At 53.8% G+C, this 12,365-nt stretch overlaps 4 protein-coding genes across 4 annotated transcripts; 2 read left to right on the top strand and 2 right to left on the bottom strand.

The window, feature by feature from the left end:
• Window positions 1-258: 258 nt before the first annotated feature.
• On the top strand, window positions 259-7,158 carry CC84DRAFT_1095072 (uncharacterized protein; the record flags this gene model as incomplete). The annotated part of the gene is made up of 2 exons (XM_018174596.1): window positions 259-2,225; window positions 2,319-7,158. The coding sequence occupies 2 exons, from the start codon at window positions 259-261 to the stop codon at window positions 7,156-7,158; spliced, it is 6,807 nt and encodes a 2,268-aa protein (XP_018033981.1).
• A 384-nt stretch (window positions 7,159-7,542) lies between these two features.
• On the bottom strand, window positions 7,543-8,070 carry CC84DRAFT_1218917 (uncharacterized protein; the record flags this gene model as incomplete). Its single annotated transcript, XM_018183039.1, has 1 exon — window positions 7,543-8,070. One exon carries the CDS (start codon window positions 8,068-8,070, stop codon window positions 7,543-7,545), a length of 528 nt encoding a protein of 175 aa, XP_018033980.1.
• Window positions 8,071-8,630: 560 nt separating this feature from the next.
• On the top strand, window positions 8,631-9,618 carry CC84DRAFT_1122999 (uncharacterized protein; the record flags this gene model as incomplete). Its single annotated transcript, XM_018175645.2, has 4 exons — window positions 8,631-8,697; window positions 8,748-8,807; window positions 8,857-9,299; window positions 9,388-9,618. Exons 1-4 carry the CDS (start codon window positions 8,646-8,648, stop codon window positions 9,616-9,618), a joined length of 786 nt encoding a protein of 261 aa, XP_018033979.1. The 5' UTR covers window positions 8,631-8,645.
• Window positions 9,619-10,352: 734 nt separating this feature from the next.
• Window positions 10,353-11,488, bottom strand: CC84DRAFT_860975 (uncharacterized protein). Its single transcript, XM_018187665.1, has 5 exons — window positions 11,252-11,488; window positions 11,005-11,201; window positions 10,849-10,935; window positions 10,731-10,785; window positions 10,353-10,679 (listed from the first exon to the last, which is right to left on the bottom strand). Exons 1-5 carry the CDS (start codon window positions 11,313-11,315, stop codon window positions 10,408-10,410), a joined length of 675 nt encoding a protein of 224 aa, XP_018033978.1. The 5' UTR covers window positions 11,316-11,488; the 3' UTR covers window positions 10,353-10,407.
• Between the last annotated feature and the right edge of the window lie 877 nt (window positions 11,489-12,365).

Raw genomic sequence — 12,365 nt, 5'->3', positions numbered from 1 at the left:
CAGCATCTCCCAGCTACACGACCCCTGATCGCATCTGGAGCAGACCATAATCCTGCGCTCCATTCCACACCTCATTCCAATCGCAAGTTTGGACTGACTCTCACCACTATCATACACAATGTCCTCCACCGACAGGGATAGCTCCCGTGACAGAGAGCTCGTCCGAGCCAGACATTCTTTCTCAATTGATTCGAGACTTCACATCCCCATGTATGTCTCACATCCTGCCATCTTTCTGCTGCCCCAGCACCACTCGCAATGCCGTCGCTGACACGCTTCCGCCGCACCAGGTGGGATAGCTCGGACCCAGAGCGCGCTCCGCCGCCTCTGCCACTAAACCCTGGATCGCCTGTTCTCACCACACGCCAAGGCACCTCGTCCGCGATCGCGCAGGCAGCCAAGGCGTTGGAAGAGAAGGCGCGAGAGAGCATGTCCATGAGCTCATACACTACTAACCCGATGCCACAGAGGTCTCCTGAGCGATCACTCATCAAAGGTGCCCACCACAAGCGCATGCAATCGTTCCAGAACCCAGCTGTCAAGGATCTACGGAGCTACTTGGACTCGCACAAGTCGCCCGAAAAATCCCCAGAACGACCCGCCACTAGATCCGGAACACCCCCACGAGATTCAAGCAAGGACTACTTCGGCGGTGACCTTAGTCCCTCACGCCTAGGGACTCCGACCCCCTCGGGCCGCGAGACCCCTTCACTGCGACCGTCGGCGCGATCTACACACAAGGCGATTTTGGGAGAGAACACGCCACCCTCTGCGACAATGATGGCTCTACAAACCATGAACGTGCCGCCTCACATCCTGGACCCGCCTCCGCCGCTCAATATCGACAAGAATCCGTCCAAGACGCCGCAATCCGCGTCACAAACCTCGGACGCCATCTCGAGCCAGCTACACAGCATCGCAAGTATCGTGTCAAACTTGCAGAAGGACATGACGCAACTGAGTCGGCGAAGCAAGGACAACGCGACCGATCTCATCAGTCTCAAGGAAGCCACCAATTCGCGAGATGAGGATATTCGGAAATCATTGAAGGACCTCGTCGCGACGATGAACCATTCGCGAGACGTTTCGAGTCCAACAGCCGAGCTCTCTCATTCACAGAGCAGCATGAGCCTCAAGGATCCTCACATGACGCCCACCAAGCAATTTACCCTTCCCAGGATAGCATCTCCGAGCAGCTTCTTCTTGGACGACCGAACCGGAAGCCCCAATCCGTACTCCGTCGAGGGTGCAGCTAGCGTTGCTATGCTGGAAAAGATCATCCGAGAGATGGTTACAAAGGACGGGCAGGAACGACTGATCAACAATCTGCAAAAGATTGTTGACAATGCAAATGGTGAGACGGCAAAGAAGGTTACAGAGCTAGTGGAGTTCGTGAAGCAGAGCTCGGGCACCAATTCTCTCGTTCGCACCACTTCAGCACCTTTCCAGGCTTCACCTGGCCCGTTGACGCGTGCAACGTCAGAGGGTTTGTCGTTGCACCAAGTTGCGGAGGGCGGGAAGCCATATGCCAGCCCTAAAGCAGCCGACTTCGTCAGCGAGGAGATGCTCAAATTTCTGCGTAAGATCAAGGACAGCGTTGCCGAATCGGGCTGTGTCACGATGGGCACGAAGACTCTGATCCAGGAATTGAGGGGCGAGGTGCTCGGTATGGGCCGGGAACTTGCTCGCAAAATCGAGGAAGCTGAGCAGGCGAAGGCGGAGCAGCCCATGCTCGAAGCAGGCCAAGCGAACGACCGGGAGCAAGTCAGTGTCATTGTCCAGGAAGGTCTCGCAGACCTCAAAGAGCACATGGACAAGGTGATGCGCGAGCGACGTCGACAATCTATTTCCTCCACCATGACTCGGACTACTGTGGACAACAACGAAATCTACGATGTGGTCAAACATGCTTTGGCGGAATGCCCGCCGCAGGCCGCAAGCTTAGGTCAAGAGGCCATCCTCTCCGCAATCCGTGAGGCGTTCGAGGCCTATAAGCCGAACATCGACGTCGAAACCATTGGGCTGGAGCGCGACGAAGTGTTGGAATGCCTGCGCGAAGGACTCCAGGATTATCGTGGATCCGGTGCGACGAAAGAGGAGATCGAACAGATCGTCCAGGAATCTCTTCAACATACGAAACTTCCCCCACCGATCAACGAAGCGCACGAGATTCGAGAAGAGGTGATCATGGCTGTGCGCGAGTGCTTGGAAGAGCTCAAGCCGGCGTTCGCGCACAACTCCTCTCCCTCCGACGGCCTGTCACGGGAAGCCCTCTACGACGTTGTCAAAGAGGCTTTGTCGACCCACAATCCTGGCAGTCAAGAGCTTGAGATTCCCCAAGAGAGCCTGTACGGCGCCGTAAAGGCCGCTCTTGAATCGTCTGGGGCTATGTCGTTGGGCACCGACGAAGCTGTCATGCAACGATTGCAGTCTCTTATTGACGACATGCACTCCGAATTCCAAGCATATTCTTCGGCAGGCGGGCGAGACACGGAACAGGTCCTGGACGCGCTCCGAGACGGACTGGATCACTTGCGTACCCAGCTGGAGAGCTACATCGACAACACCACGCAGACCAATCAGAAGGACGAGACGGTCGAGTACCTCCGCTCTCAACTCGAGGGTCTGCGAGGGGACTTCCAGGGTTTCATGGAGCAAGCCCCACGTGCAGAGGAACCATCAGCTCGAGCGGAAATAGCATCCCTCATCAAGTCTGAATTCGAGCACCTACTTGAACAACTTACTGAGCGTTCCAGTGCCACCGAAGTGCACAAGGACGAAATTCTTGAGGCCCTGCACGCCGGGTTTGAAGGGATGAAATCGCAGGTTGCGGTACGAGGCCTTGATCTGGACACGGATGAAGAGATCAACGAAGCCATGAAGCAAGAGTTCGAGCAGTTGAAGGATGTTATCCTCGGTGAATCCTCAATCTATAAAGACGAGATCCTGGAGAAGGTCCAGGCCGGTTTTGCCGACATGCAGGCTCGATTAGATCAAGGCCCCACAGCAGCGGGCACCAATGACGATGTGATCACGACGATGAAAGAAGAATTCGAGCATCTGCGGGAAACCCTCGGAGCCAGCCTCGTCAAATCAGGCGCTGCGGCCGACAAGGATGATATTATCGATGCCATTCGCGAACTGATGGACGGCCTTCGCTCATCCCAGCAAGATGCCTCCAAGGAAAGCATTGCCGCTATCCAAGGAGACCTTGAGAATCTGAAAGAGTCACTGGGTAGCGCATTAGTGCGTGCTGAAGATCCTGCCGACAGGGAGGAGCTTTTGGAAGCGCTCAAAGCTGGTCTTGAGGAGATCAAGGCGAGCTCGAAAGCGACTGGCTTCAGCGAGGAGCTCTTGGAGGCCTTCCGTGGCGAGCTTGAACAAGTCCGGGAATCCAATGGACTGACTCGCCAACATGCTCGTGCCGATGCCGAAGAGGTCTTGGAAGCTGTACGCCTTGGTCTCGATGACCTCCGCTCACACCTTGACAAGAAGCTTGATAACCCCGACCGACAACAGTCCGCCACAAGCGACGTCCTGGATGCACTGAATGAAGGACTTGACGGGCTTCGATCTGATATCATCAAGGCAGTTGACAAGCCAGTGGACATGACGGTTACATACGAGATCCTCGACACGTTGAAGAGTGGTCTCGCGGGCTTGCGTGAAGATATTGACAAAATGAAGGGCATCAACACTACACGCGACATAGAGGAAGAGTCTACACCCACTGGCAACGAGATTGTGCTTGCCGAGGATCCAGCGCAGGCACCGGCGCACGCCTCGGCTGAATCTACCAGCCGAGAGATTGTCAGTGAATCCCTACACCGCGGCGACATTGAGCGAATGGAGGTCATGCTATCACAACTCCAGGTCAAGGTAGATGCCATGGATGCCAACATCCAAGCGCCACCAGCAGCAGGAGAGTCTACGCCAGCGCCTGGAACAGCTATGAAAGACGATCTTGTCGGTGTTGAGGAATTGCTGAAAGAAGTTCAAGCCGCTGTGTTGGTACTGCAGGAGCGAGAACAGTCTGCTCCTGTGGTGGAAGGTGTTGCAATGAAAGACGACACCGACGCTATCGAGGTCCTTCTTGGTAACATGAAAGCGAAGATCGAAGAGCTTGCGTTACCCGATCCAGCATCCATGGTTACGAAGGAGAATCTTGACGATGTTGAACTGATTGTTCGCACTACCTCAGAGGCCATCGAAGCACTGGCTAAGAAGTTCGAAGAAGAGGGCGCATCCAAGGCCGACGTTACCGTAGTCCAGGTCATCGCCGACGACATCAAGGTAGTCTTGGATGAAATGAAGGCTGGCAAGGCGGATGACGAAGAAGACCCCAAGGCAACAAAGGCCGATGTCGACGCAGTTACCTTGCTCGTGGACGAAGTAAAGCTCAAACTCGACGACATGAAAATTCCCAATCCGGAGGATCTACCGACAAAGGCCGACGTGGAGCAGCTGACCGGTCTCTTCCAGGACTTCCGCGACAGCTACGACAAGATGAAAGACCAGTATGAGCACGATATCGAAGTCACAGCCAAGACCGCAGACGATCGCAAGCAGGAGGCCGCAAGCCTTTTAGAGAACCTTACTGATGTGAAGGTCCTTCTCGATGACATGAAGGATGAAATGAAGAAGAGTCTGGAAGAGGGCGGCCCTCTTGATGGTCTCAAGGAGTCTTTCAAGAGCCTGGAAGACAATGTCACCAGCAACTTCAATGTCACCACCGATGTCAAGGAGCTGATGGAGACCGTGGCTCGTGAATTCGAGCGTGCCCACGGTTCGATTGAAGCTTTGCAGAACGACCAAGCTGAAAAATCTACATTGAACCTCGAGAAGCACGATGAGGCCAAGGAAGCAATCATCGCTGGCATGGTAGAGAAGATTGATAGTCGGTTCGACATCCTCATGGCCAAGTACGACGATGCTCAGCTTCTCGCCGACGAACAAGCCAAGGTGATGAAAGAGAAAGCCGAGGAGCAAGAAAAGATTCTCGAGAGTACCAAGACGATGGCCGAAGAATTGCGACTCACCATCGACACTCTCGGTGCGTCTATCACCGGCATGAACGATCGATTTGAAGAAGCCACCACCAAGTGGTCCACCGACTCTACTGCGATGACCGGAAAGCTTGATGAGTACATGGCCAAGTTCGAAGACCAGAGGATGGACGACAAAACGGAACACTCGCACACCCGCGACGAGCTCAAGAACATCGAGAACATCTTCAACGGTCTCCAAGACAACGTGACTGAGTATCATCCCAAGTTCATGGTTGCTCTTCGCGAGATCGAGGCTTTGGTAAAAGCTCACTACGAGCATGCACAGAAAGCCAAGGAAGAACACGAGGAGCACACCCGTAACTTGAACGAGGAGGCACGTACGCGCTCCGAAGAGCTGCAGAAGCATTTCGCAAGCCTGCCAGCACTCCTTCCACCGCCTCCTCCCGCCATCGAACTGCCTGAGAAGTATGACGATGCCCCTGTACGAGAGAAGCTTGACAAGCTTCTTGCGTTACCGGAGCCTCCAAAGTACGACGACGCTCCCGTACAGGAGAAGCTCGATAAGCTCCTCGAACAAGTCGACGAAGCATCAAAGTCCACCACTCATCTGGAACGCCTTGACGACATCCACGCTCAAGTCAAGATCACTGCCGCCGAAGTGAGTGAATTTGTCGCAAAGCAGACCCAGCTTATCACCGACGGCAACGAATCAAAAGAGCGTGAGGCGGAGGAGCTGGCCCTTGTTGTCGAGCGCAGAACTACACAAAAAGAGTTGCTGGAGGCCGACATTGAAGGCCTGAGAGCGGAGAAAGAACGCATGATGCAAGAACTCAAGGAAGAGAAAGAACGCGCCATGGCGGAATTGAAGGAAGAGAAGGATCGCACGATGCTGGAGCTAAAAGAAGAGAAAGACTCGCTCTTGGCTGTTGTCGCATCCCTTCAAGCCGAACGCGAGAACTTGGCCAATCAAAGAGTTCGCCTGACCGGAGAAGTGTCTTCGCTGCACACCGCGCTTGAGATCCGACGCGAAGAGCTGCATATGATGGATGCCAAAGCAGATGCTCTCGAACGCCGTATTCTAAACGGCATCATGGACCACTCACGTGCCCTCATGATTGCAAAGAACGGGCAAAAGAGCCCAACCAAACACAAGAAGCGCATCAGTACAGACTCTACAGGCGATGCAAGCAAACTGATGCCGCCTCCAAGCACTGCTGCAAATGGCCTTTCGTTCGCTCTGAAGCCTCGACCCGCGATTCGTCGAAATGGCCCACCCCAGAATCCGGCAACTCGTCGCATACACTCTTTGAGCCAGATCAGTGGCAACACGCCAACGGGCGCCCAAGCCTATCCCCTCAGCGTGCCTACGATCAACAACGCTGGAGGGCTCAAACGAGCTCACTCGGTCAAGACTAGTTCTCTGCGCAAGGGCTCTTGGGGAGGTCGGTCCAGCGCTGTGGTCGCGAACAAAGAGAACGAAATCTTGAGCGAAGAAGACGAAGACGCTGCAATCCAGCCAGGCCAAACTCATTCAATCATCGAAGAGGACCACGACGAGATCCAAAGTCAAACTGGTACTGAGCGTCGCCACAGCTTTGGAACCGGCTCCTACGCTGAAAGCTACGCGGAAGGCGAGACCCCGGGATACGATGGACGTTCGGAGTTTGGAGGGGCAGGAAGCGAGTACACTTACGCATCTGGGTCTTATATGAGTGGCAGTGATATCGATCGCCGCACTTCTTATGGTTCCCATGCCCCTTCCGGGACGCATCGGGACGACCAGTCGATCGACGACCGCAGTGACGACGGCTCTCGCGACGAGCAATCGGACGCAGAAGATGACGAGCCCACTACTACCATTGCGAAGACAGAGATCGCCGCGCCGTCCGAAATTACTGCCTCAGAGGTTTCCACGGCAACTGCCGGTTCCGAACTATCTATGCCTACGGAATCTGAAGTCGATCGCGCTGTGGAGGCCGTTAAGGAAGAGATGGCAAAGGAGGCAATGTATGCGCCGCCTAGCGACAGTGGAGTCGGAACAGATTTGCCAACCGCGGCTCTGGATAATCAAGTGGCGCTTCGCAACGAAAGTGGGGCCGATGCAGATTATTTTCGTCGCGCCGCTGAAGAGGAAAGTGTTGTAGGGTGAGAGCTATATCGAAGTCCCGCAGCATAGTGTGCATTTGACATGCTCCTGTCGGTAAAGTCACGATGCTCGAGAGTGCACGTCCAGTCGTTGTGGTCTACGGGAGGCTGAGAAACCTACGACAGGCGATCAGGTGCAGTTGGAGGAAGATCCATGGTGTTGGGAAGACGGAACTAGGATATATTTTGCGTTTTGGCGCCTTGCTAGCCGTCGTACGATTCTTGTATACACGATGTTTTGGGAAACAAGGTCATGATGGCGTTAGATGGTTGTATTCATTCCAGGCGTTGGTGGAGGAGTTGTGTTGGATTCGCTAAATTGCTCAGCGTGCAGTTGTAGTTGTCAATGATGACAGTAATGATTCTTCTCTTCAAATGTTCCCCAAGCTCATGACCTTTCGACATCTTTCTCTGGTACCGTACCGTCATCATGGCCCGTCCTTCGCGTTGGCCCCTCATCCTCTTCCTCACTGTCCACATCATCTTCGTCATCCGTATGCATCAGATCAATCACCAGCACCGACCCGTCATTCATCGCATCGAGTTGATACCCCGCTTGCAACACGCTCTCGGCGTCGTGCACGCACTTGGCAACATCGAGCCCGATATCCGCGTCCTTGAGCGCCAAGCACACGGCTCGAAAATGCTCATGATGGGCGTTCTCCAGGTGCGCATCCCCTCCTTCCGTCCCATCACCACCATGGAAAATCAAAACAGCACGACCATGGCTGAAGTAGAATGTCTCATCGAGCCCGGCATGTGAGCGTAACGCTTTGGAGAGCTGCTCGGGGGATGTGGAGGCGCTTGCTGAGAGGCGCGTGAAGCGGCGGCCGTGGAGTAGAGACTGTGCGGTGGAGCGGGATTTGGGGTTGAATATGGTGACGTTTGGGGGCAGGGTGGGGGCGGGTTGTGTCATTTTGGGGATGGGGTTGGTGGTCATCTGCTTTCGGGGGTGTGAATGAATTGCGATCTGTGGAGGCTGTACGAGCTAGGCCGCACTAGGCAATTTGTGGGAAGGTTCCCTCCCCGAGACGACGCAAGCGCCTGCATCACCACGACTTCCTCTGTCACAGGATGGAAAAACGAAGCTGTGGAGGGCTCCAACACAATTAAATAACGAGCACGACATTGCTTCACTCCCGACCGGAGAATCTCGCGCCTTGATGCTAGAGCCCAATCCCGGTCCGCCTCGCCGCCACTAAACGAGGATCGTGCCTGAAATCCCGACGGCTACATCTATATTGATTAAAATTGTCGGTCACGCTCCCATTTGCCACGACGGGTATGCGTGGCCTGGACACAGCACTGTTGTTTGTTTCCTGGAATTACGAATGCAGGATAGTTGATCCACGAAACGATGCATGGATGGTGAGATTGGCCGTGAGAGGTAGGACTTTATATAGCGCAACGAGGGCATCGTGTGTTAGACGGTCGTCCTGCTCTTGATCGCCTGCTGTGCACTTCACTAGATTGCGCGCTACTATTATCATCATGTTCGGTAAAGCAGCGCTTGTGAGCGCTCTCGTGAGCGCTGTATCTGCTGGTTCGTCTAGACTAGACTGTGTTCACTACACAAACCTAACTGAAATCCAGGCACAATCCTCTGGGACGGTCGATTCAATGAGTTCACCTCTTCTGCCGACCTTAACAAATGTATGCCGTCCCCCGTCTTTCTCTTCGATGCTCAGCTTACACCGCCCAGGGTCATGGGCAAACCAAGTCGGACCCTACCAATACTACATCCACGGCTCAGGCGCTGTCACAAAATACGTCAATCTCTCCCCCTCGTACAAGAACCCCGCAGACGCCGGCAGCAAGCAAGGCGCCAAGATCACCATCGACAACACCGCAAAGTGGAACAGCGACATGTGGCGCACGGAGCTCATCCCGCAGACCAAGGCCGCCATCAACAGTGGAAAGGTGTACTACCACTTCAGCATCAAGCGCAGCACGACGAATGTCCCGAGCGCGACGAACGAACACCAGATTGCGTTCTTCGAGAGCCACTTTACGGAGCTGAAGTACGGGTGGGTCAACGGGGAGAGCGGGACGAGCAACACGAACTTGCAGTGGTTCGTGGGTGGGCAGAGTAAGTGGAAGGTGGAGTTGGTGGCGGATGTGTGGCACAATGTTGCGTATGAGATTGTAAGTCTTTCCCTTCCCTGCTCTGTGTGCGCAACCCTCGATCTGTCTCTGAAAGAACAAAAACATGCACTGACGTGAAGATGCACAGGACTTTTCCGCGAACCAAGTTACGTTCTGGCACTCTACCGGCTCCGACGCTCTCACCAAGACTGCCGGTCCGTTCTCCACGAGCACTTCGTCTAATGGCGCGGACTGGCACCTGGGTGTTCTGCGCTTGCCGCGCTCCGGCAATGATGGGACTGGAGCTGAGGACTGGTACTTCAGTGGCACGTACGTTGAGAGCGGCTCGCTCACTACTTCTGTCTCGAGCCCAGCATAAATTGAGAGGATGGAAGGGTAGAGGAGGATTGATTTGTATATAGCTTATGCAAGGAGAGCGAATGACAAGCTGTGAATTTGCGGTATCAGCAAGAGTGGAACCAACACTCCCCAGAAGAGATCGTTCGCCCTGTCTTCATGTATGCGAGAATGAGAATATTGTATACTCAAGAGTACTCGAGAACAATTCGCGTTTGGGCCGAAGTTTTATGTAGGGTGAAGCGTCGTTGGTGATGATGGTGGTGGGTATAATTATTCCCAAAGGCTTTGATGCTCCGCAGACGGTATAAATACCCCCGAATTCCGTCTTTTGCCTACCACATTGTTTTCAGTTTCGAACGCGCGGACTCGTTCTTGGGTGTACTCAACGAGGCTCGTTATTTGGCCAATTCCCTATAGTAAATCTCTAGCGGGATCTGGGGTTGGAGCGTACGGATATTCTAATATTTGAGATGAAAAGACTGAAAAGTCTTCCTACGATGGAGTAACAGCGTTCAAACTCTTACAGAACTACCACAGGGCGCAGAAGTTACGGTGCCTTTGCGTTATCCTGGTCGTTGCGCCAGTCTCTAGAACGGCTTAAGTGTGACAGTATGTCGGCCTGTTGTTGGACGAGTAGGTCCTTGAGCCCTCTTAGCAATCTTATGCACAGTGGTCTTTCGCGAGGCAGGTATACAAGGGATCACATAAATTAGAGACACATTACAGGTTCTAACATGGTTCTACAACCATATTGGCATGTCATATATCAACAACTACCAAGTCCCTCGTCAAGACCGTCATGAATCATTTAGCAAGTCGCGACCTTGGGTCCCGGAACAACGTAGCTCTTGAAGTCGGGGTTGTAGATGTTTGCCGTGTAGCCCGAGTCAGTGGACTTGACGTGGCCGGGAATCTTCGTTGTCGGGGAAAGTGTCGTTGAGCCTCCACCAGTTACCTTGACCTGCGCGCAAGAGATGTAGAATTGTGGGGGCGATCCGGGGTTGTGGATGCCGAGCTGTTCGATGCGGAGGAGGTAGTCACCTGGGGCGATGCAGCTTGGAATGTTCACGGAGTAGGTCGCTGTGAGATTGTGTCAGCCAGAGGTTTGTGTTTAGAGCTGGCGAGACCTACTGCTCATGTCCCACTTCGCCTGGCCGCCGCTGAATGTTGGACCGATCTCCTTGATCTGAAAGAGATTAGCACGACGAAGACGACGACGACTACAGCCAGAGAGAGGATCGAGACTTGCCTTAAACCAGTCGGAGGAGCCATCGGCGGAAGGCGCGTCGGAAACCTTGGTCATGTAAAAGGATACAGGGCCCTGATGATACACAGCCTGATACGAGCACACAAGTCAGCAAAGCGATAACTATCACAAAGAGTTCATTGGGCTTCCGTTACACACCTGGTCTGCTGTGAAGGAAACCGAAGAGCCCGCAGCTACCGAGACAACGGTCGTAGCACTTCCTGATGCGCCTCCTACGTTGCAGCGTAGGTTGGTGTCGCTCAAGACCGTGACCGGAGAATTGTTATTTGTGTTTTTTCTGATGTTCTGATACTGCGCCCCCTTCTGGCCGTTCGCCGTCAGGTATTGGAAGATGTCTATAGGACTATCAGTCATAGTGCATCACGGCGAGCCACGATATCTTTACAGTGGCCTTGCGCAACCTCGGCGAGGGTGGCGAGGAGAAAACCTGCGGCAACGAAGGACTTCATTGTGAAGGTAGACGGGTCTGGTGGTATCGGATAGTCAAACTGCTTAGTGTGCTTGGGGTTTTGACCTTCCCAAGTCTTCCCCCCAGGGCTTTAAGTACTGTGGCCGCACCAGACACTGACCCCCATATTAACACAACGATAGGGTCCCAAAACTCTGCATTGCAGCCCAAATCACGGAACACCGAAAGCCTTTACCTCTGCCAGGACCTACCGGTGGACACTTCAGCCACAAACCGGTCATTCAGCGTCCGGTATCGAAAGATGATAGCCGGCAACCATTCTAGAGCCGGACAAGGCGACAACAATATTGACCAAGATCATGGCAAGGCTGGTGTGTGGACAAGCAATCAAAGTAGATGATAGTCGCCATCTTCGTAAGATGGACCGAGATTGTACTCGGCCAATAAGTGGGAATGGTATGACTGGGGTATGTGCGCGATAGAAACGATTTTGTGGGGAGCATGAGCTGGGGTTCCGGTTCCAAGCGAAGGATATATTACTATCTCGCGAATTTGGAAGTGACCACAGGGAGAGTGAAACATTGGTAAGCTGGCGGGCGAGAATGAAGCAGCCAGAGGCAGTGTAGTGACGTCAAATGTGCGCATCGTTTTGTGTAATAATGCAGGCGGAGAAGTTACAGAGCCTGTTGTTGGGACTAGTGGTTGTTTCGTTCGACGGCTGCCTTCGATGTTCTGGGATCGCGGCGGAGGCTTCAGTCACGTGATCTTCGCACAGCCTGGAAAAGCAGCCACTTTTTGATTGGATGGACTTCCACGTGACTTGCCTGGACTCTTGGAGCGACTCTGAGGCACTCTCGAGGGTTCACCCCTCGAAGGTCGCGAACAATTTTCTCAACCTCTTGTACACACCTAGACAATGCTCGAAAGTTACAGAGTCATCTCTCGGCCTTAGTGGCTTCTGTGGAGATGAATAGGGCAAAACGCACCTGGGCGAAATCTATTCTTAGGCGTCCAAAGGTCCCTGCTTCTCCATGATTGCATATCGTTGCCCACGCTTCCAATTCCAATACGACTGCACACCGAATACTGG

Source organism: Paraphaeosphaeria sporulosa, assembly GCF_001642045.1.
Source record: "Paraphaeosphaeria sporulosa strain AP3s5-JAC2a unplaced genomic scaffold CC84scaffold_7, whole genome shotgun sequence".
Taxonomy (NCBI): domain Eukaryota; kingdom Fungi; phylum Ascomycota; class Dothideomycetes; order Pleosporales; family Didymosphaeriaceae; genus Paraphaeosphaeria; species Paraphaeosphaeria sporulosa.
The sequence above is the reverse complement of the archived record's forward strand: the minus strand, read 5'-3'. Positions and strand labels throughout refer to the sequence as shown.

Excerpts from the sequence above, each read along its gene's own strand:
- CC84DRAFT_860975 (XM_018187665.1), bottom strand. The coding sequence starts at position 11,315 with ATGAAGTCCTTCGTTGCCGCAGGTTTTCTCCTCGCCACCCTCGCCGAG. Across the intron at positions 10,936-11,004 it reads TTTCCTTCACAGCAGACCAG|GCTGTGTATCATCAGGGCCC; the intron begins GTGTGTAACGGA and ends TGCTCGTATCAG. Across the intron at positions 10,680-10,730 it reads GGCGAAGTGGGACATGAGCA|CGACCTACTCCGTGAACATT; the intron begins GTAGGTCTCGCC and ends ACAATCTCACAG.